The 23,596-nt window shown below is 52.5% G+C and overlaps 1 protein-coding gene and 1 long non-coding RNA gene across 7 annotated transcripts in view; one reads left to right on the top strand and one right to left on the bottom strand.

Moving 5' to 3' along the window:
* Positions 1–293: 293 nt before the first annotated feature.
* The window catches only part of CACNG2 (calcium voltage-gated channel auxiliary subunit gamma 2), a 110,341-nt gene continuing 87,038 nt past the window's right edge, over positions 294–23,596 (bottom strand). For all 3 annotated transcript variants that reach the window (XM_029954949.1, XM_029954948.1, XM_029954950.1), the window contains 3 exons: positions 11,033–11,116; positions 1,992–2,132; positions 294–867 (listed from right to left, as the gene is read on the bottom strand). In XM_029954949.1, the coding sequence (XP_029810809.1) occupies positions 332–867; positions 1,992–2,132; positions 11,033–11,116 (761 nt within the window). In that variant the 3' untranslated portion in view covers positions 294–331. The remainder of the gene's footprint in view (positions 868–1,991; positions 2,133–11,032; positions 11,117–23,596) is intronic.
* LOC115304676 lies at positions 328–9,944 on the top strand. 4 transcript variants are annotated; one of them, XR_003914549.1, is made up of 3 exons: positions 328–439; positions 3,204–3,350; positions 9,589–9,944. It is a non-coding gene; the product is annotated as an uncharacterized LOC115304676 (long non-coding RNA). The 4 variants fall into 4 exon arrangements; XR_003914547.1 differs by having other exon boundaries at positions 328–781; XR_003914548.1 differs by lacking the exon at positions 3,204–3,350.

Genomic DNA, 23,596 nt, shown 5'->3' with positions numbered 1-23,596 from the left:
AATTTTTTATCCTCTCACTTTTTTTTTAAAGTTTGTTTTTCTTCCCCTCGGTTAGTATGTTTTCACATCTCCTGTCGTTTTGCTTCTTTGTTCCTCTTATATTTTGTTCTTTTTTTTAAAATTTACTTGTTATGTTTTTCTCTTTTTTTGTTTTTTTTTGTTTTTTTGTTTTTTGTGTTTTTTTGTGGTTTTTTTTGTTTGTTTTTTGTTTTTTTTTTTTGCTTTTGGAAGGTTTCCCCTCCCCTTGGGTGGTTGGGTTTCCGCCCCCCCCTGCTCACCCCACCTCCGGCGCACGCGGTCCCCCCCACCCCCCGCACCCCCTCCGCGGGCTTCATACGGGGGTGGTCCGGCGGTTGGCTGTGTTGGAATGGAGAGAGTCTTTGTTCTCCTTCTGGATACAGTTGTGGACTTGGAGGAAGCTGTTGTCCCTGTCGGAGTTGTAGGTGGCGGTGGGCGTGGTGGCGGCCTTCAGGGGGTCCCTGCTGAGGGGGTACATGGAGATCTCCGTGGACGGCAGGGTGTTGAAGCCCTTGATGCCCACGGGGGAGGCGTCCCTGGAGCGCGAGGGCTCGGTGGAGCGGGAGCTGGAGCGGCTGCGGCGCTGGTAGCGGTAACGGTAGCTGGGGATGCGGGTGATGGCGGAGGCCTGGAGGTAGTCCGTGGCGCGGGCCGTGGCCCGCAGCTGTTTGTGCCGGTCGATAAACATGTGCACGGCCAGCACCCCAACCATCTCGGCAATGATGAAGGACAGGGCCCCGAAGTAGAAGGACCAGCCGTATGAGTAACTATTCTTTTTGGAGTCGCTCTTGGAGGGGTCTCCGGCATTGGCAGATATGTACACTATGATGCCAATAATGTTACTCAGACCTGCGGGGCACAGGGACGGTGCGGAGGGGTGGGGCGGGGGGGGCGGGTCAGAGAGAGCGGAGGAGGGGCGTTAGTTTCCAGCAGGATGTCTGGCTCTGGGGAGGGTTAAGGGGACCGACGGGCGGGGGCGGCTGGGCGGGCCTTCCCTGATTGGAGTCTGCAGGGTCAGTGCGCTAAAATGATATTGGCAGGCATCACCTTAATATTTTATCCAGCCACGGAAGAGAGCCGCAAACGGGAGGGCAATTGGAAACAAAGATACGGGAAAGGAAGGGGCGTGGGGGGCGGGGAGAGAGGCAGGCATTCTACAGCGCACTGAGTGATAATAATGGGTATTGTTTAATGAGGGTTTGCTACCTGTCTTCACTGTTGAGTACGTTTCAAGGGGTTTGCAAATGAGGAAGTGGGTCTCAGAGAGGTTAGGTAACTTGCTCAAGGCTGCACAGAGGTTTGAAGCTGATTTGGCAGGGGGTTCAGAGTGGCTCCTGGAGCCAGACTGCCTGGATTCAAGGGAGCCTTAGTCAGAGTTTCCAGATCTGTAAACTGGGGAGGATCACTCTGCAGGAGTGATGGAAGGACTTAATACACTGACAGGATTAAATGACTTAGAGCTGTTGGGGGCCAGGTGTGGCAAGTACTACTTAAATGTTCCTCATTCTTATTAAATGGCTCGTCCTACAGCCCTGTTCTTTCTCTGATGTCTGTAGCAATGTGACTTGCCCTGGAACGGGGCTGAGGTGTGTAGTTTTCGGTGCCTGCGAGCACCCAGGTGTGACAGTGAGGGGACTGGACAGGGAGGGTAGGCCTGGTGTTCGGAGAGGGACTCGGGATTTGGGCCCTTTTCTAAAAGGTGGGAAGAAGATGGGCCATTTGGGCTGAGGAAGGGGGTCTGGGGATGTTCCTGGGGGACTTAGTAGGGGGGGAGGTCTTGGACGTTGCTATGGGGCAGGAGCCCCAGCACAACCTGCCCCTCCCCCCATAACATGACGTTGCAAGTCCTGGAGTTCCCTCTTCTCCCTCCCTCCTCTCTGTTGAGCCCCCTCCCAACTGCTGAGCACCCCAGCCTCAGCCTTCTCCCCACAGGCGGGCCTGGGCCCTGGCCCACGCGGCTCTGTGGCCATTACCTGCAGACACGAAGAAGATGCCGGCACTCAGGATGATGTTGTGTCGAGTCTTGTAGAACTCGCTGGCTGCGATGCAGAGCCCACCCATGAAAAGCAGAATCACACTCAGGATTGGGAAGATGCTTGAAGCCCTCACAGCCCCTGCGGAACACAGAGGGTCAGGGAGAGAGAGAATGGCACAGCTGTGAGCTAGAGGGATGCCAGGGAAGAGAGTGGCCCACCTGAGTGGGGCTGGGGTGGGGTGGGGAGGGGCAGGAAGCCACTGCCCAGATCTCAGCCCTTCAGGGGCTCCCGTCTGCCTAAAGTACCAAACTCCAGAGCCTCATGAGGCCCACAGGGTTGTGTGTGACTTGACCTCTGCTCCCCTCGGGCTTTATGCCTCCTGGTCCCCACGTCCCCTCTTGTCTGGCCACAGCACCCTTCCCATGTCATGTAACTGCATGCTTTTGACATCAAAACTTTTCTTACTAGAATGTCTTTCCTGCTCTTTTTGGCTCAGCAAACTTCTATTCATCCATTAAAACTCAACTCAGGGGCGCCTGGGTGGCTCAGTGGCTTACCCGTTCTACTTTGGCTCAGTTCATGACTTTGGCTCAGGTCATGATCTCACAGTTCGTGAGTTTGTGCCCCACTTCCGGCTCTGTGCTGACAGCTCAGAGCCTGGAGCCTCCTTCAGATTTTGTGTCTCCTTCTCTCTCTCTCACGCTCTCTCTCTCTCTCTCTCTCAAAAATAAACATAAAAAACAAAAATACCTCAACCCAGTTGGCCTCTTCTGTCAAGCCTTCCGTGACTTCCTTAGGCAAAGTTATTGTCCCTTCCTCTGCGCTTTGGGGCACACGGAGAGGCAGCATGTTATAGTGGTGAAGGAGCCACACAGCCTGGATCTCAATCTGGAGTTAGCATCTGTTAGCTGTGTAAGTTTGGCAAGATGTTGCTCTGTGCCTCAATTCCCCGTCTGTAAAATGGGGATGGTCAGAGTGCCCGCCTCCTGAGACTGCTGTGAGGATCAGATGCATTGATTCTGATAATGCACGTAGGTGAATCCCTGCGGGCATGTGGTAGACACTGGTTTAGTGATGATTATTACAGGACAAATTCATTCTACACATGCTTACGCCGTGGGGTCCCACGAAGACAAGGCCTGCAGCTTTTTCTTATTCTTTTTTTTTTTTTTTTATTCTTTGTATTCTCTCTGTCCCCACCACACCTAGGTCAGTGTCAAAGACACAGTAGGTCCCCAGTATGGGCTTGCTGAGTGCATAAAGGTGGTGAGGAGGTCCAGAAAGAGGAAGAAGCAGACATGTTGCCAAGAAAAGAAAAAGTAAAAAACAAAAAACAAAATACGCCTCCAGGATAAGGTGAGAAGGAAGGACTGACAGGCAAGGGGAAAGAATATCTTCAGGAGCGTTTTCCACCTGCGTGTGAGAGGAAGGACAGAGGGACGAGGGTGGCTGAGGGGAGGGGGAGGCATCTGGGGGAGGGGCAGGCCGGAGAGGTCTGCTGTGTTGCACGCAGTGGGGAATAATGTGGAGAAAATGGGGCCGCTTCAGAAGGTCCCCAGCAGCTAATGGTGCGCTCTAGAGCATGGCAGCTGGTGGGCCATGTGAGCGGAAGCCTCTCCCGCCCAGCAGAGCCCACCCCAACCCCAGCCTCCCTTGGGAGAGGTCTGCCCCATAGGAAGGTGACACGGGACAGCTGGTCAACAGCACCATACCTAGGAAGGCTGGGGTTTGCAGGACCCAGATTGAGGCTGGCCAAGAAGCTGCTTTAGTGCAAGCAGGGACTCTTACATTGGAGAAGTTTCTCGAAAGTTCTTTTCTTTCTGGCTGGGCAGTGTCATGGGCTGAGTGGGGATTTGGGAGTTAGTTACACCTGGGCTCACAGGCTGGCCTTGTCACTAGCAGTGTGGCCTGGGGCAAGGGTCTTTACATCGCTGAGTCTGTTTCTGCATTGTGTAGAAAGGGAAAAATAACCCTAATCTCCAGCTCCCAGGAATGTAAGGTTTGCTGCCTACAGGGCAGTGGGAGGGCGGGGCCCTGGGCATCCTGGGGGGAGCGGGTTAGAACCTGCAGATTCTCGTGCCTCACACTTCAGCTACGTTTGTTTATTTTTTACATTTATTTTTGAGAGACAGAGTAAGACAGTGTGAGCGGAGGAGGGGCAGAGAGAGAAGGAGACACAGACTCGGAAGCAGGCTCCAGGCTCTGAGCAAATGTTCAGCACAGAGCCTGATGCGGAGCTCGAACCCACGAACCGTGAGATCGTGACCTGAGCCAAAGTGGGACGCTTAACTGAGCCACCCGAGCACTCCTAGATTCTGAGTTTTAACAAAAACATGTCCCACGAGTCCTGTGCACATGGAAGTTTGAGAGGCACTCTTGTCAAGGTTAAGTTGGACACTGTCTTGTTTCTACCTAGAAAGTGTACAGTCAAAGGTACAATTTGTATTATTTCTGTTGTCCTGCCCCCTTCGTCCAGACCCTACTTCTCCACGAATTGTCTCGATTCCCCCTGAAGCTGGTGTGGTTTTAGTGTTAAAATCTATCACGAGGAGCAGAAAGTATCTGGTTTATTCAGTGAACAAATACTTATTGATCTCCTACGAGTAAGCATGTGGAGTTATGTAGTACCTACCAACAATTTTGCAGCCCTTCCTCTGTGCCAGGTCCTATCCTAAGTGCCTTACATAGATAAACCCATTTAAACCTTACACCAGCCCCATGAAGCCATGGCCTTGGCTTCAAGGAGATCACAAGTATCTAAAGCAAGTATTGGCAAACTCGGTAAAGGGACAGGTAGCAAATAGAATATTTCTGGCTTTGCTGGCCATATGTTCTCTATTGCAGCTACCCAACTTAGCTCTCACAGCATGAAAACAGCCATAGGCAATATGTAAACAAATGAGTGTGGTTCTATTTCAATAATACTTTATTTACAAAAACAGTTGGTGGGCCAGATTTGGCCAACGAGCTGCGGTTTGGCCACTCCTGGCTGGGAACATACTACACTCTATGGGGAAGGGCTGCATGGTCCCAAAGTGGGGGAGACGCTTCACTTTTAACTGGCTGTGGGTCCAGTGAATAAATACAGACCGAGTGCCGCTCCTGTACCAGCTTCCAGACTGGGCATAGGAGACCTAGGGGTTCAAAAACAGGCCTGGGCCATATCTTCATGGGGCTTACATCCTCATGAAGGAGATACACGTCATCTGGTCATAACACAGATAAATATGTAATAATCAACCAGGATAAAGTGCTTTTAGAGAATTGTACCCATATGGCACAGTGAAGGCTAATGTCACAAGTAGATGGCTAGTGTTCACTGAGTGGTCAGTGTGCCCCAGGCTGCGGTGTGGGCTGAAGCCCTAAAAGGGGGGTGTAGACCTGGAGGTGAGCACAGAAGCACCTGTCTGCAGATGAGTGGAGGGCTTCACGTTGAGGCTTGGGCGTCCCAATGTGTAGTGATGGCTTGGGGGGGGGGGGGGGGGGGGGGGGGGGGGGGGGGGGGGGGGCTTGTGCCGATTGCGTGCTGTGCCTGGCTTCCACTGCCTTGTCTGCATTAGGTGATCTCTAGGGTCTTCTTGCCTGTCTCTGTGTCCCCCAGACACAGCCGGCCAGGCCACGGTCTCACCGGTTCCCTGTCCCAGTTGTGGCTTTGGATTAAAATGATTGTCTTACCAGGTATATGGACGCAGGCTTCCTATTTTCTGGGCGCAGTGCTCAACTCTTTATGTCTGTTACCCCCTTGGGGTTTGGTCCATTCTAACAGGAGAGGATCAGCGAGGAGCTGGCTCAGGAGAGGTTCTGGGCTCTTGGGCGCCTGTCCCTTGCTCCCCTCCACTCTATGCTGGACGGGGTGGCCAGGACACAAGTGTATGTGTGTGTGAGTGTGGGAGAGGAGGGGAAGGGGAGAGAGAGGAAGAAGGACAGAGAGAGGGAGAAGGTGTTCCTGGAGGAAGGAGGAAGGGGATGATGATGGATGAGGGGAGAGAGAGGAGCTGAAAGTGGTGGCTTGGGAGCCTGGGCTCCACACGGGGTCTCCTTGGAGCCCTGTCCCCAGCCTTCCCACTGGCGGTGTGGCCTCAGTGCCTCCACTTGCTCGTCTGTGTAATGGAGACACCAACAGGGTATTGTAAAGGGGAACACAGGTAACGCAAAAAGTAGTCAAGTGTGTTCTATCTAATGGCATAAGGAGAGTTCTGGAAGCCCCGGGGCTTCCTTAGGGAGTGCCATCCGTGCAGGTGCCTGGTGCTGTCCCGTTCCCGGTTGTCTCTGGGGCTGGTGATCAGCTGCACCAACTCAGGAGAGAGGCGGCCTACGTGCCTCCTGCGGCTCTGCCACCTGCCCTCCTGAGCCTCAGTCCTCCCCCCTGCCCCAGGGAGGTCACGAGCGCACCGAGCTCATGGCCTGCGATGCGGAGTAACGAGTAAACACATGTCAAGCAATTAGAACGACGCCCGGTACGTGCCGAGAGCCAGGAGACGTTAGTTCTCATTGTGGCCGACGGCACCATTGCTGTTTCTCGTGGGGCCCGACTTGGTGTTGATCACAGTGCAGGTTGAGAGTCAGGACTGGGGGTGCTGGTGGCCACCAGCACGTAGAGAAACGAACCGCGACAGAATTGAAAGCGTCAGCGTGTGTGGAGTGCGCAAGGTCGGAGAACATGTGCTCTGGTTGCATGGATGTGAGTGAATATGGATGGTGGCTTAGGATGTGCCCAAATTACAGTGTGGCCAATGGGAAATACAACTCCTATCTCCTGGGCATAGCATACAACACACACATACACACAAACACACACACACACACACACACACACAGCCTGCAGGGACTCACACACACACAGCCTGCAGGGGCTCACAGACACGAGCTGACACACATTCAGGTAGACACTCAGGTGCATGGACACCCAGGCACCTAAAGGCACAGGACACAGCACAGACTCACACCCTTGTGCACAGAGAATGACACACTGATGCACAACAACAATCACAGGAAGTCACACCTGGGTCACTGCTGCCTCTGTTTGTCACCCGCTCTCAAACCTTGGGTAAGAAGGGATAAGGATGGGCAGGGGGCACTGTGGGCAAACACATGGATGGCCCCCCAGAGCTGGCTGGAAAAACAGGTCTGTCATTGTTTGTTCCTGGGTAAGCTAGTGACAGACAGGCGGGCTAGGGCCACACTAGCCACACCTTCATGGGGCCCAGATGTCAGGAGGCCCAGGGTGGTGACCAGGGCCTGTCACTAGAAAGTTCCTGGACTCTCTGTTCAGGAGAGGCCGTGAGACTCCTTAAATACCCATGGGGCTTGGGGGTAAAGGCGTCCAGTCATTCAGTCAGTCATTCGTCCCATCAGGTATTGATGGGCTGCCTTCCTTCTGCTGGGCTCCCCAGGAGGACTGAAGCTTGGCCCGATGGCTTGAGACAAGTGAGCCCTACTTTCTGGCCACCCCAAGAGATGAGCTCTGCCTTCCTGTCCAGCCCTTCTGGCGTGCTCTCTCCTCCTCCTCTGCTGTAGACCCTCCATCCAGCTGGTGGAGCAAGGATGCTAGGGGTGACCCAGGCTACCTACTTGCCACCTTCCTCAGCCCCTTTCCCCGGGGCCCTCTCATCTTCCTGGCCTCTAAACCTTGGTGTTCTGGGGCTCAGACTCTGCACTTCCTCTCTCCACCACTGCCTTGGACCATTCATCAAGTCTCGTAAATATCCACCTGCTGACAACTTGGCAAACTCCTGTCTGGGCCAGGACCTGTCTCTCGGGTCCCAGACTCCAAGGCCTCTCCTCAGGGAGTTTCATAGGTTTCTCTGACTTAAGGGGGCTGACACTGAGCTTCCGATTCTTCCCAATCCCAGCCTTGGACTCAAGCCTTGACACCTTGGTTCAGGACACTGTCTCTTGTCTAGATTTATTGCCTTAGGTACCACCCCCACCCCAGCCCCCTCCAGCCAGAACTGACCTTCCAAATCAGTGTCCCCTGCTCACGGTTCCCATCACACTTAGAATGAGATCCGATTTCTTACCAACATGATTGGGCTCTCAGCTACCTCTCCAACCTCATGCTGTGGGTTGCCCTCCATTCCTGCACTGTGCTGGGCCAGCCTGGTCTCCCCTCTGACCCCCAAACACCCCACCCCACTCTGCCTAAATAAGGCCTCTGCTCTCACCCGTCTCGCCGCCCCTGTCAGGCATGAGCTTCCCCCAAATCCTTGACTGCTTTTTTTTCATTTAGAGAAGCTGGCCTGACTACCTCTTCTAAGTAACACCCCCCCCCCACCTGCCCTCCTCCCACCCCCTCACTCTCCACCCCCTCACAGCGAGCTCTGGAACCATCTCAGGGGATTATGTGTGGCCCTGCTCGTTGCTTGTGTCCTTTGCAAGAATGTCACCTTCACAGAGGCACCAGTTTTGTTCTGTTCACTCTTGGGTCCCTTGTACTGACAACAGGACTCTGCACGGAGCAAGTGCTTAGTGAATGTCTCAAGAATAAATGAGTGAATGCTTTTAGAGACCTAATCTCAGCTTTGGTGCCACTTTCTCGAGGGGATCCTTCTGGAATGATCTCCAATTTTTGGGTTGGGAGCCAGGCTCCCTCGGCACCACACACTCCTTTCTATCCCTGGCTGCCTCATGGCATACACGCTACCTTCATGGGTCAGTTTCTAGACAGTGAGCCCTCAGGGCCCGGGCTGCCTCGGCCCCTCTCAGAGCCTGCCACATGGCAGGTGCACTAAGAGAATGGGTGTAACCTACTGGAATTGGAAGCTGGCTCAAGCCCCCCCACCACCGGGCTTAAGCCCCGCCCGCACCCAGACACAGCCCCACCCACCTCCCCTGGGGGGGTAGCCCTGCCCACTCCAGTGGGGCTGGGGATCGGAAGAATGATTCCTGTCTTACAGCTTTTCTAGCCAAACAGGTCAGAGCTTATTAAGAATGAGACCATCTAGTTAGAATCTATTAGGATTAAGACTCTATTGGAGAATGATAGGAATTCATATCGTCTGCCTTTCAAAAATGACTTTTGTTGCCTAGTCCAAGATTAGCATATTCTAGATCAGGGATCAGCAAACCGTGCCAAATGCAGCCTGCTGCCTGTTTTCATAAAGTTAAGTTTCCTGGGAGCACAGCCACACTCACTGGCTTCCATTATGTCTGTACTCCGTGGGCAGCACTGAGTAGTTGGGACAGTCTCTATGGCCCAGAAAGCCTAATATATTTACTGTTTGGCCGTTTATAGAAGAAGTTTGCCGATTCTTGCTACAATACTCAAAAAAATTATGTTGGGTTAAGTAAGGTTAAATCAGATGCTTGGAATCCTGCCCTGTTAACAGCAGTTAACCAGTTCAAGGCTTTTGTCCGGGAACACCCAAATGAACCAAACACCCTGAGTAATTCTCTCTTAAACAGTGAGGCTATGCAGGTATGGAGTGGGTAGAAACAGCCACCCAAGACTCCTGTATCTGTCCTTTATAGAACAGACAACATGAATGGAGAATCTACTCTATTCCAGAAGCTGTTCCAGGCACAGCAATGGAGACAAAATTCCTACTTTGAGTCCTTGGTGTCTAGCTGATTATTATCTCCTTACTATTCTCAGGTAAGGCTCCGGCTGTGGTCCCCCCACTCCCACCACCACTAGGAGGATGCATTTTTCCCCTCTTGCATCTCCTGAGGCCAGCGGTTTCTCCAAGGGTCCTCCCCACCAGGCTGGGCTGTGCCTGGGGCCAGGGCTGCAGCACCGTGATCTCCCAGCACCGAGCACAGGCTCCACACGGTGTCAGCCTGCCTTTGTGCCACTGCTCTGCTCCTGCAAGAGCCTGGACCCGGCAACGGGGAATGAGAACCCAACCCGTCTTTCAGGAATTCCATTTAAGAGCATTCGGAAATTCATAAACGGAAATGATGAGCATTGTAAGATATTTTCTCTCCCTTTAAAAAGACATCTATAAATGACATCGTGTTCCCTTCCTTTCTCTTCCTCGCCACCGGGCTGCCTTCATGTTCCACGGGCTTTTCAATGAAACCAGGTTGGTTTCAGGCTGACCTGAGAGTTGGCTTTGATGTGAAGAGTAGTGATTGAAAGAGACAGGGTGATCCATGTAATGAAATGCCTCCTACATTTTCCATAAAAGTGATCAGAGAGTGATGTTACTAGCCGTTCTGCTGTGGGGGATGGGAGGGAGGCTTTAGCCAACTCGCTGCAGCTGGGAAGGTCACCGGGGACTGAAGGTGGGGACGCTCCTGCTGGAACACAGACCTCTTCTAGAAGAGCCACTTGAAGAGAGCGGGGAGCACAGCTTTCCCCTTCTGTTTGGCTGGCTTTCCTGTCCCTGGTGTCAAGGACCCTCAGCCCCTCTCCTGCAAATCCCTTTCTCAGGGAGCATTTTACCTTGTTAGTTTTTGCTGATTCTTGAGAAATTTTCTTTGGGACTCAAAATGCTTTCTCTTGATAATATGCCTCAGGTGGATGTAAGGTCAGGCCCCTTACCTCAGGATTTAACTTTGACTTCATTGTGGGGGAAGAAAAAACCTCTCGTGTTGTTCTCTGTCGAGGTTCCAATCTGACACTGCCTGAGGAGTTTCTTCATTGAGTTAGTCAAGAAATATTTACTGAGTGCTGACTAAGTGCAGGGCACTGGGCTGGGATAGGAACCCGTGAACGAGATAGGGTGGGTCCCTGGCCCAAACGAATTGGTGGGACTGCCAAGGAGATGTTTTCTCAAATAGACAAGGACCCCATGGCACGATAAAGGTGCTGTGTTCTGGGAACCCATTCAGGGGCATGGAGGACTTTCTGGAGGAGGTGATGTTTCAGGCTGTGACCTGGAGTTTATCAGGCAAAGGGGAGGGAAGTGTGTGCCAGGCCAAGGGAATGGCATGCATGAAGGTCTGGCCTCTGGACCGGAGGAAAGGAGGGAGGTTCAGCTTTTTCCTGCCCGCGGCTGACACAGGGATCTCTGGGTAGTCCTGGCCTTAGGCGCTCTGCAGGTTACGAGCACTGGCCCCACCACCAGAAGGGAGAGAAAACTGCATGCACTCACGGAGGAAATATTCTGCTGTGTCAGCTTCGTAATCTGCATCCTCTGGGAAGTGATCGATTTGCTTGCAGAGACCTTTGAAGTTCCCTGGAAAACAAGACAAAAAAGGACACGTGAAACATCAGAGTTTCCAGGGGCTCAGCACCCACCGGCCTCTTGCTGACTTCTCGTTCTTCTGAAGCTGGCTCATCCCTCTCCCCGGGCCCTGAAGGAAGGTATCACTTTGTCTGTTTGGACATCTGCCTGGTGAATCAAAACACACGCACCCGCGGTGCAGCGGAGAGGATCTAAGGCCTAAGACTTCAAAACCCAGCCTTCCGTCCCTGCATTGAGGCTTCTGAGGATTAGCTGGAGCTTGGCGGGCATCGCAGGTTTGGCTCGGGGCTGGGGACTGCCTCCGAGGAGGCTGATGAGCTGGTCAGTACGCCTGCCTCCGTGCCCCTGCGCAGCTGGGAGTCACCTTGCATTTTGCAGGCCAGAGAGCAGATCGCTTTGCAAAGAAGACAGACCCCACACTGATGCCTACAAATGTTCCCACGGCCCTTCAATGAGCTTGCAAAGTGCCTTCCCATCTGCAGTGCCTGGAATTCGTGGTGCCCAGCCCCCAGCTGCTCTGAAATGCTCTGGAGGATTGGGGAAGAGGGGGAGGGGATGGATGGCTGAGCCTCTCAGCCAGGCTCCTGAACTAGGACTCATTTGGGCTCTGCCACAGGCCTGTGAGAGGGGTATTATCTCTTCCATTGTACAGATGAAGAAACTGAGCCTCAGCGAGGCCAAATGATCCGAGGCCAGGAAATGATGGCTCCAGGGCTCAAACAAAGGCTTTTTGATTCTCGGTCTTTCCTGGCCGATGCCTGAGACAGTGAACACAGGCTTGGGTGAAAACCCAGGGCCCCCAGCCATTCATTGCCAATGGCCACAAAGTGACTGTGGTCTTTGTGAAAGACCGGCCTGTGGGCTGGAGCTTGCAAACAGGGCTGCTCCTGCCATGGCAGAAACCTCGGTCAGTTTCAGGTCAGTTTCACACTCTGCCGTACCCCCTGCCGTACCCGCTGCTGGTGTCACGAACTTCCTCTGGACAAATAAATAGGCAGACCCTGACCAGCAGCTCCCGTGGCGCGGGTCCAGCTCGGCATCCCTGAGATGCCTATCTCCTCACCTGGAAGGTGGAGATCAGAGGAGTCCTTCCTTCCAGGATCGTCGTGGGGATTAAACGAGCTGACACAGAAGATACAGTGCTCGGAGCGAGTGCCTGGCACATGGGTGGAGGTGCTCAGGGGCCTCGCTGTGAGGGAAAGTTGGAGGCTGACTATATTCAGCCACTGACATTTGGGATTTTTCTGTGACGGTAGCTAATATAACCCAATTAATACAGTTCTCAGTACGTGTTCACAATTTATTTTCCCACGGGGTGCTGGACCTTCATATCCCATGTACTATGAATATTCTTTAGGAATTTTAGGGCATTCTTACATAGACCTGCATACATCATATACACCTTCTATATGATACAGGCATACTCATGTAAAGGTAAGGGTTTTAGGCATTTCTAAGGCTATTATTTTATGCGACATATTGCAGAGAAGATGGTTGGTCCCCCTCCACACTGTCTCTGTACCATATTCACCCCCTTTCTGGATTTCTGCAAGAAACAGGATTCCCCAGAGCATATGGGGACTTCTGGTAACTGCACTGAAGCTCTGTGGGGACTCAGGAGCCCAGCGTTTCACTTGAAACACTCCCCTAGCGCAGGCCCCGTCTTGCTCACCCCCCAACCCTGCCCTCATGCATCCACAGGAGGCTTCACTCCCTCCAGGACCTGGAAGAGTCTTCTCATACCAGCTGCTAAGAGGATAAGATATCCTCCCTATTGTTAAAATTACAAATCAGTGTATTTGAAAAGCACTTTGCAAAGTGCTTTCATTTTCTCTCAATTCAATCTGACAAATATTTCATCGGTGCCAATCGGTGCCGGGCATCTTTGTAAAGAATCCGTGCAGGAGGCGAGGTGCAAGCGCAGTACTGATGGGCCCTGAGGCCCCTAAACAAATTGGGGGCGTGGGGGTGCCTGGATGGCTCAGTGGGTTAGGCATGCGACTTTGGCTCATGTCATGATCTCACAGTTCATGAGTTCAAGCCCCACATCAGGCTCTGTGCTGACAGCTCAGAGCCTAGAGCCTGCTTCTGATTCCGTGTATGTCTCTCTGCCTCTCTCCTGCTCACACACACACACTCCCTCTCTCTCTCTCTCTCTCAAAACTAAAATAAACATAAAAAAAAAAAGAAGTGGGGACAGTGCTCAACCACAGACTAAGGGCTTGTGGGTGGTGCCTCCACGCCTCTCTTCTAAGGACCCCGCGCTTCCGGCTGGTGGCCCGCACCCATACCTCCTCCCCTTGCAGCCTGGCTGTTTCTCTGCACGAGCCGTACCCCAGTCATCTTTAGACCATGGGATCCTAGCGCCATGCCCGGCACACAGGAAGGGCTCAAGAGATGCTGTCTAGGGGCTGTGTGAAGTCACCAGCAGCCCAGACTTTCCTGTGAGGACCAGACCTGGTACCCACCTGCCAATCTGATGTCTTTGATGGATATCTTAAAGGTACTGTGTATTCAGAAGGTCCAAACCTGAGTTCGTGATCATTTCACCCCAAGCCTCATCCTCTGCAGGCACCAACCCACTCAGCGAATGCCTCTCTATCGCTGCCTGCACAAGCCTGAGCCCGGTTGTCACTGCCTTTCTTCTTCCTGCCTGCAGGTCCCATCCCTCAGGATGTTCTGTCTGCCATCGCCCTCAGCATCTCTCAAAACTGTCAAGTTCTTTCTGTTGGCAGCAACACCCACTGCCAGGCCACCATCTTGCATGACTGCCTCCCCACTAGTCATTTTGCACCCATTCTTATCCTTGTCTACAAAGTAATCATAGTGACCCTTTGAAAATGCAAATCTGATCAAGCCACCTCTAGCTTAAAATGCTCAACAGCTTCCCAGTGCTGTAGGGAAAGCTCAGCATCATTAAGAGGCCTGACCTTGACCTCTGTCTGGCCTTATTTCTCACCCACTTCCCTCTCTGTGCACATTCCATCTCAGCCTTCTGTCATGCATGCTCCCTCCTACCATAGGACCTTTGCACATGCTGGTCCTGAGCCTCCAACATACCATTTCTTGTCTCCTTCCCTCAACTTCCCTCTGCCCCCCTGTACTGTGCTGGTGGGGTGACTGCTGCTCTGCTGCCCACTTTGTATTGGAGGAGATGTTGAGGCATGAGTATTCCTGGTGGGAATGTTCCAGAAGAGAGGGAAGACATGATACATGGAGAGAGGAGGGAGCAATGCAGGAATAGTGTGAGAGGGGATTAGGTCCAGGATACAACTGCAAAGGTGGCATCATACAGGATGGATGGTGGGGTGTCTACCGTAGCAGGAAGGGAGGTGCCCCTGTCTGTGGGTGTAGGTGCAGGGGATGAGTAGACAAGGTGGAGGCTGTGATGCTTCTTGTTTCCATTTTCTTGATGAAATGGGAAGCAGGATCCGTACCTGAGCATGAGGAAGGGAAGGCAGGGTTGGGGATTTGAGAATGGAGGAACGGAGTGAGATTTTTCTCCATGAGAGTGGGAGAGAGAATGGACCATTCTGGAGACATGTGTGTCTGGGCCTTGAAGGTCCCTTTGAGATTCTGTGGTTTTCTCTGGCTACATTTAGGGTGTGGCTGAGTCTGGCTGGAGGGTTGCCTTTAACCAGGGTGGGGTCTGTGTGATGCGTACAAGAGCAGGGGTGGGGGAGGCAATGATTATGAAGATGGGTAAGACTCTAGGTTGGGGAAGGAGGCAGTGAGGAGGCGATGGGGTCAATGCATTGGGAACCTGCAGTGGGGGGTGGGGCTCAAAGAACCATTGGAGCTGGGGACTCCTGGGAGTGAGTTGGAAGCATGGGGCATGGGAATTGGAAAGTGGGTGCCAGGGACTGAGCTCATTGAGGGGGCGTGGCTATGGGTCATGTCACAGTCGAGGATGAGACCATGAACTGGGTAGCTCAGGTTGGGTGGAGGGAGGGATGACATTCAAAGTATCCAACGATCGGAAAGGTCATACCAATTCATATAGAAGACAAAACTAAATGTTCACATTTATTTTCTATATACAGTCAAGTATGTATTAGGGACCCGCCTACCAAGCGAAGGTTGATATGCAAAGGATTCATCCCATTATTCTGATAAACCCCTAATCATTGGTTGTTTTTAGAAACTATTGGTGTGAGGCTCTTTCAAGCTAAATGATGGTCTTGTCTGGACCACGATTTGACGCAGGGAACTCTACCAGCTGCTCCCAACAGTTCTCTGTTAGAGAAAGAATTACTTGTCTCAGTAAATACAGAATTTTCTCCTACCCTGTCCCATGCCATTGTGTTGGGGGACTTCTCCAAGAAGGTAGCCCTCCATCCCGGGCAACCCAGAGGGATGCCTCCTTGGGTGGTGGAGTGGGTGTAGGATGGGGAGTGGAGGATGGAGGGGGGTTGGGGAGGGGGATACTGGAGTTGGGAGTGGGGAGGGGAAGAATGGACACTTCCGAAATAGTGCTCTCATGGGAGGTGGTGTGTGCCCAGCCTGGCCCAGCCACTCTGGCTGTAGGAAGGTTCTGTTCTTCCGGGGCCCTCGCCCACCATCACAGAGGTAGATGTGCCTGGGCTGGGCCCAGGGCTTGGAGAGCTGCTGGGCTTGAGGCACAGAGCTCAACCCTCCACCAATTCTTGGCGAGTGGGGAGAGGAGATGGGGCCTCATCTCTGTCACAGCCGGGAGCCACCCCTGTACAGCCCTCTTCCTGCACTTAGTGGGGCTGCTTGGGACACAGGATTTCAGCAGTTAACAGCCAGCAAGCTGGGCCCCGGGATGCACTGGCTGAGCAAGGTGGTCAAGGCCAAGTACTGGGAAGGCTATCTGCCTGCCTGTGAAATCCAAGATGGCTACAGGGTGGCCTGGGAGAATGAGGGAGGCAGTGCTTACCTCCTCAAGGAGTGGGGGGGATGCCAGGTTGGGACTGGGCAGGAGAGAGTCAGGGAAGAGAAGACAGGGTGAGGTTTAGAGAGGCAGGGCTTTAGGGAAGAGGCAATAAACACCCGCTGTGAATTATCAGCAGGAGGTGGTGCCCTGAAGGGACAGCCAGGTTTCTACCACAGTGAGCACAAAGGAGGTTAGGAATATGAGGGGGGGTGGGGTGGGACATTCCTGACTTCTGGGCAAAATGCCAAGGAGGAGCCCCAGGCAGGGATTTGAAAGGCAGGGGGAGTTGGAGATTGGGTCAGATTAGGAGGCAAACAGAGTCCCGAGGGACAAATGATTGGTAGTGAGGACTAACGGAGGTAAACTGGGACCCGGGCCATGACAGCATCCAGAGGCTGATGGTGGCAGTGAGGCGGTGAGGGTGGGCTGGAGGCATAAGGGGTCTCCAGGAGCACCTGATGCTCTGTGGCCGTGGATTCAGTCCGAATAAAGTGGTGCTGAAGTTCATGAAGGGGAGGTGGTACCAGCAGCACTCAGTCACCTCCATTTGGAGTTTAAATTCGGTAGAACATCTGTGAGACATTACAACAGTCAGCACAGAGTGGGGCAGTCTGGCTTTCCTGATGCCAGCCTAGACTTCTGCTGTATTTCTTTCAGGTATGGTGGTCATCAAGCCCAGGGGCTGAAATAGCTTCAGGCATGGATGGATCCAGTTGCTCAAAGATCTGGTGTCTCTCTCCATTTCTCAGTTGGCTTTATCCTTAGGCAGGCTCTTTCCCCAAGATAGGGACTAAGGGCTGACCATGTGCCTGGCACTGGGGTGGTAGAGGGAAATTTAACCTGATTCCCTGCCTTTCGGGGGCTCTCGGTCTGTGGGGAAAGGCAGAAAGCACAGGATTTCTAGAATGTAATGTCCCTCCCACATACTATATAGAGAAATGTACAAGGCTTGATGGGAGCAGAGTTAGTTCAACTAACATTTGTGTAGCACTGACTGTATGCCATGCTCTGTATAACCTGCTAAGGACACGAAAAAAATGTACTTTTTGTCCCCATGAACTTGTAGTGTGTGGTGGGAGACGGATGACAGAGGCTGTGGTGTGGCAGGATCTGTGCTGTGACAAAGCAGAGCGTGTCTCGGGGTGCACAGGAGGGGCGTGTGAGAGTGTGAGTGTGAGAGTGTGTGTTGTGTGTGTGTCGAGGGTGATGAGGAAGTGGTTGGGGGTGGTGAGAAGAGATTTCTAGGACAGGAATCAGCAAGAGCAAAGGCAGGAGGTGAGGGGCACACAGGAGGGGACAGACTGTCTCGGGGGGTCAGGGAAGGTCCCCCGGAGCAGAGTTGGGGGTACAAGGGAGCCTGAAGGCAAAGGTGTGGGGGAGCAGGCTGGTACCAGCCTCTGGTAGCTGCTAGTTAGTGTCTCTTCCTAACTCACACGGGCAGCTGGAAGCTGGCCATGGTGGGAGGATTTGCACCGCGAGAATTGGCACATGCGATAAATCGAGGTCCCCTTCCCCTGCCCAGTTGCTGGACATTTACCAGCATGCCACTGGATGAAGGAAGGCCTGTGTGAGGGGTCCGTGGGGCAGATGCATGACGTCTGAGCGGGACAGGAGATTTACTAGAAGATGGGTCCCATGTAGGTAGAGGGCTGGCTGGGTGAGGGAGTAAGAGGGGGCAGGAGCCAGGTCCCCAGGGGTGAACGGAGGAGGGGGCACCTCACTCCCCACTCCCCAGAAAGACATTGACTTTGAGCTGCTAGAGGATGAGGATGTAGGAGAGACTCCCCCACTGTAAACTATAAAGGATTATTCTGCCAAGGCCCCCAACAATCACAAAATCTCTACTGGACCCCCACCCCAAAGGGCAGCAGTGTCCCACCAACCCCCAGAGCCGATGACTGCCGGCCCAGCTGACAGAAAGGCCAAGGGCTGTGCCTTAGGCTGCCCAGCTCTGCCTTCAGGAATTTACCCTCAGACTGGAAATTTCAGCTTGCAGGTATTAAGTAGTTTAAAGGAGGTTTCATCAGCTTTGTAAAAAGCACATTAATATCTCACAACACCAACTGCTGTCTCATTTCTTTGAGGTACAATAAGCTCTTCATAAACCTGGTCATTAGGGGCTGAACAGACGCTGTTTTATTTCCCACATATTCATGAGAAGCTGAAGGCGAGCAGCAGGGCGGGCGTGCCGAGGGGGGGGGGGGAGGCACCGGCAGGAGGCTGGCTAAGTAATTTTTTAAGTGAAGCAAATGAAGGGTTTGGTGGGAGCTGCTTTCTCTGTGTTTTCAACCTTTTCTGCTCCTGGCTTTTTGCTTTGTTGGCTGGGCCCTCCCTGCCGGTGGGGATTCAGGGGACCAGGGGAGGGGTGGGGGGTGGCAGTGCCGGGCTCCTTCCTGGCTGGGACCTTAGCCCCCAGCACAGTGCCAGCAGCTGCTGGTGCTGGAGGGTTTGAAGCAGACTGTGTGGTTGTCTGTGAGCTCACTCGTTTGTTCATGCCTCCATCGGATTATTTTAAATACCTACTATGGTTTAGGTGCGCTTCAGGTTCCCTGGGGCTGTGAGAAGGTGGTAAGGTGTCTGGCCAATCCCCATCCTTCCCGAGTCTCCGCCCTTTCCCTTTGGTTTAAGCGCACAGCAGTGAGTACTTGCTTCTATAGCCTCCAGTTGTATCCTGTCCTGATTCTTGTCTCTACAGCTACTTCCGTAAGCTCTTTCCATGTCATGTGGGAGAAGAGACTGGACGCCAGACTTGGAAAGGTCTGCTTTCTAAGCCTGATTTTGCTAGCTATTAGCTGTGTGGCCTGGAGCTCATTATGTGGTCTCTCTGTGCCTCTGTTACCTTAGCTGTAAAATAGAGATATTAATCCTGCTCCATGGGGTAATTCCGAGGACTCAAGGAGAGAGCAGAAGGGAAGGTTCCTAGTTGTTTCTAACCCAGAGCAGGCACTCAGTGAATGCAGTTCTCCCTCTTCAAATGATGCCTCTTTCAGGAAGCCTTTCTTGATTGCCCTCAACTGGAAAGACTCCCTTCCCTGTGCTTCTCTGCCTGCTTCTCAGATTTTAATGGGTATGGGAATCACCTGGCGTCAGAATCAAGCCAGATTCTGACTCCGTGCATCTGAGGGACCCAAGACTCCATTTCTCACGAGGTTCCAAGTGGACCCCATTTGAGGTTGGGTAGCAAGGCTTTCAAGCAAGCGCTTTGCATCTCCTTTGATCATAGTCTCTCTTACAGTATTGTTGGGAACAAGCAGCTTCAAGTCTGTAAGCTCCTGTGGGCAGAATTTCTTCTAGAGAACTCCCTGCATGTACCATGTTTCTCCCTTGATTCTGAGATGCTCCTGTGCCCACTTCGGTGTTTCTGAAATTGGAATGTGTCTTATAATTGATGGATTCATTTACTACAGTGCGTTTCTTTCCTCCTGAAGAATCATTATTGCATTGATGGTGTATCTTATAATTAACGATAATGGCTACATGACAAATGTTTATTGAACAAATGGACAAATAAATGAATGAGTCTGTGTGTGTGTGTGTGTGTGTGTGTGTGTGTGTGCGCGCGCGCACGCGCACGTGCGTTTCTGCCCAGGGAGCGTATTACACATTTCCATCCTTCCAAACCATTAGAGCCCTTGAGGCATCACCACCATCTTTGGCACCTGTCTGATTAAAAACCTATTTGACAATCTGAAAATATGTGTATCCCCCACCAACCAGCAATTTCTCTTGGAAATTTGCGTCGGAGAAACTCTTGCAGGTTGGCATGAGGAAATGTGTGTGAGAATGCTCCTCCCAGCCCTGCTTGTAACGGTAAAACGCTGGGAACAGCCCACATTTCTGGTGTCGGAAGAATGCTAACTCTTTGGAGTATGTTAATAAAATGGGATATTACATAGCAGTGAAAACGAGTGGATTACAACTTGGACATTGGCGAATCCCACACCCATAAATACTAAACAGAAAATCAAGCTGCAGAAATATATGTGTGTGTGTGTGTATGTGTGTGTGTGTAGACGTATATGTATATATACGTATATATATGTATGTATATGGTTTGATTCCATTTTCACGAAGGCAAAAACGTGTATAACTAGGCTGTCGATCGTTTAAGAAACACACGTTTGTGGTGAACCGGTCAAGCCAGGCAAGGCAACCACGGATACGGAATCCAAGAGGGTGTGGACCCGAGCAGGGCGGAGGGGGAGTGGGATGGCGGGAGGAGGGAGGGCCCAGGACGGCTTTGACGCACTAGACGCTCTAGTTCCTCCCCTGGTGCTGAGCGCACAGGGGCTCATTTTATTCCCTATACCTCGCGGTGGCACGGCCAGAGTTCCCGAGCCCAGGGTTTGCTTTGCCCTGCGACGTTGTGCCCTCTCCCCCGCTTCCGGATTTGCACTGCTGCCCGGCTATGTGGCCACGTGACCGAGTTCGGCCAATGGGATGTCAGCGGAAGTGGTGGTGGGAGTGACTTCTGAGAAAGAAGACTCCGAGTTTGGGGTGCGATGTCTGTGGACCCGGCACATCGGGGGCTCTGGGTGCGGTCTTGCACCCCGAGACCACTTTGGGGATGGGGAGCTGCATGAGGGGAGGATAAGCTCAAGGCATCGGAGCGAGGCCGCCATGCGGCTGCAGCAGCCCTGGGCACCTTACCTCCAGAGCTGCGTGATGATGGGGAAGTAAACCATCCTTTCTATTATAGTTAAAAGGGCGCCTGCATGGCTCAGACCGTTAAGCGTCCAACTCTTGGTTTCGGCTCAGGTCATGATCTCACGGTTTGTGAGTTCAAGCCCCACCGTCCGGCTCCATGCTGAACTGTAGGGAACCTTCTTAGCATTCTCTCTCTCCTTCTCTCACTGCTCTCTCTCTCAAAAAATAAATAAAAAAACTTAAAAAAAAAAAACCCTTGGGAGCCAAGTCTATTCCTTATGAACATAATCGCACATGTTACCATAGTCTTTTTGTGTGGATTTAATGCTAACCCCAGTTTTAGAAGGCAGCTTGTTGAACTCAGTGCTTACATATAGCCAAGTGCTCACTAAATATCACTAAATAGAGGAACTGAACGAATGAATGAATGAAGAGGTTTCTCAGTGTTTGTTCAGGGTGCCAGCTGGGGGGGTGGGTTGCGCGGATATTGAGGTAAGTTGGCCTTGGACAAAGGGAGCCGGAAAGGAGGGGCAAGAATGGGGTTTGACCTCAGGCAGGAAGAATGTCATAGATCTAGGTGAAGACCAGGGGTGGAAGTGCTCTTGGACTGGGCAGGGTGGGGAAGGTGGAGGTGGTAGTCAGGAACCCTGCACTGTGGGCTGATGCTGGCTTGACTTCACTAAGACTGAGGCGGCGGAAGGATCTGGGTCCTGAACTTCAAACGCCCTTGGTGCACCTTTGTCCCCCGCACCCCACAGTTGACACTGGAGCAGGCAAACGCTCAGACCCATTTCCTGCCACGTTGTGATGGGGAGCCTGCTCCGGGTGAGGCGGAGGACCGCCTGCACAGGTAATGAACCAACGTAAAACCCCCCCATGAAGTTGACCTGTAGGCCTAAGTGTTGTCCTAGGCCTTGAAGGCATCTTCCTGAAACGCAGATCAGTTAGTGCAGCGCCTATTATTAGGGAGGCAGTGAAGGTTGGTGGTTAGCCCACCTCTGGAGGCAAGCTGAGTTTGTGTCGCAGTCACACCAGCAACCTCTCTGAATCTCAGTCTCCATCTGTAAAATGGGGAGGCAGTGGGCCCTGTCTCATAGAGTTGTGAGAATTGTCTAAAGCACTGTATTGAGAGGCCTTGGTGCAGTGCTTGGTACCTAGTGCTATTGTCTTTACTGGGCCCCATGCCGGCAGGGGAGGGGTGCGGAGGGAGGGGGTGCATAGATGGAGCACACAAAGCCCCAGCCCTTGAGAAGCTCCCAGACTCACTGAAGAGAATGGGGATTACTCTGATATGTCAAGAGAGCTCCCTGGAGGAAGCCTGCCCAGGGAGCATGGGAAGCTGATACGCATAGATCCTACAAAACAGGATTTGTTCAAATTACTCTGTCAACCCCGGGGGCCCCAGGAGCAGGTGGGTAATGAATAAATACTGTCATGTGTCAGCAGCTCTACTTCATCTTGAGAGGCCTTATGGTGTAGTGGAAAGGTGGCCTTGACACTTAGAAAACTCGCATTTGCTCCCTCTTTCTGTCGTCTGTGAGCCAGGTGATCTTGGGTAAGTTGTGCATTTTTTGACTCAGCATTTCCGCTAGCCCTCGACTTTTACACTGAGAGCCTACTAGGCATGGTGGTTGAACTGGGCAGCATGATAGAGGGGACATTGATTCAGCAGGATTCTCTGTCCCCGGGAACTGAGTCTGGAGGCACTGGGACAAATAATTAACTTGGATGACTCAGGGGTGGTGATCATTGGTCTCTCAGAGAAGCTGCTATGAGCCAGGCACTGGGCTTAGTACTTTTCATTTTATCTCAAAAAACCCTTTTATTTTTTTTCTACCTTTTAAAACATTTTTTAACATTCATTTATTTTTGAGAGAGAGAGAGCATGAGCGGGGGACGGTCAGAAAGAGAGGGAGACACAGGATCAGAAGCAGGCTCCAGGCTTTGAGCAAATGGTCAGCACAGAGCCCGACGCAGGGCTCAAACCCACGAACTGGGAGATCATGACCTGAGCTGAAGTCAGCCACTTAACTGACTGAGCCACCCAGGAACCCCTATTTCCTCCACTTTTTAAAGGCATGGGAATGGAGACACAGAGTTAAGGGAATGCATCGAAGGATTCACTGCCAGTGTGATTGAAAGAGCTGAGATTTGACTCCAGGCAGTGGGTTTCTAGGTGATCCCTGTGTGATATTGTCACAGCAAAGGATGGGACACTCGAGGGTGGACAGAAGTGTGCATAGCTCAGTCTGGGTGATGATAGGTTGCCAGCAAGACTTCCTGGAAGAAGCCGCATCTCAGAGGAGCCCTGAAGGGTAGGTAGAAATTGGAAGATGAAAGAGGGGAGGGAATAAAGATGCTAGGAGAGGAGCAAGGGTTAACCAGAGACAGAGGACGGGATCCTGAGGCCAAGAGCCTTGGTCTGTCTGAAGGACAGATGGTTGTGCTGGATACAATCGTGTGTATGTGTGTGTGTGTGTGTGTGTGTGTATGCGCGTGCGAGCGTGCACGCATATAACCAGTTGGGAGAGATAGTGGCTGCAGTCAGATTATTCAAGGCCTAATAAGCCATTTAAGGTATGAATTTAGGAGCAGTGGGGAGCCCGTGAAGGGTTTTAAGTAAGGGGGACCTGTGGTCCGACTTGTATGTTAGGATGTTGCTACTGGTGGCCAAGAGGGGAATGGGCGGGAGCAATGAGACTGGAAGCCACCAGCCCCATTGGAGCCACCAGGGCCCCTTGCCCGGATCGCCTTGGCAGGCGTCCAGGGGAGAGATGGAGGCGACCCAGGCAGGGAAGGGGCAATGGGGATGAAGAGAAGGGATGGGCATGAAGTCAGCTGAGGTCTGTTCACCTGGCAGGTGGGAACTGGGGGCAATCCTGCTTTCCTGATGGGAGGAGTGAATAGATGAAACGAGAACTAATAAA

Source organism: Suricata suricatta, chromosome 10 (assembly GCF_006229205.1).
Source record: "Suricata suricatta isolate VVHF042 chromosome 10, meerkat_22Aug2017_6uvM2_HiC, whole genome shotgun sequence".
Taxonomy (NCBI): Eukaryota; Metazoa; Chordata; class Mammalia; order Carnivora; family Herpestidae; genus Suricata; species Suricata suricatta.
Note: the sequence above shows the minus strand (reverse complement) of the source record. Positions and strands in the feature narration are given on the sequence as shown.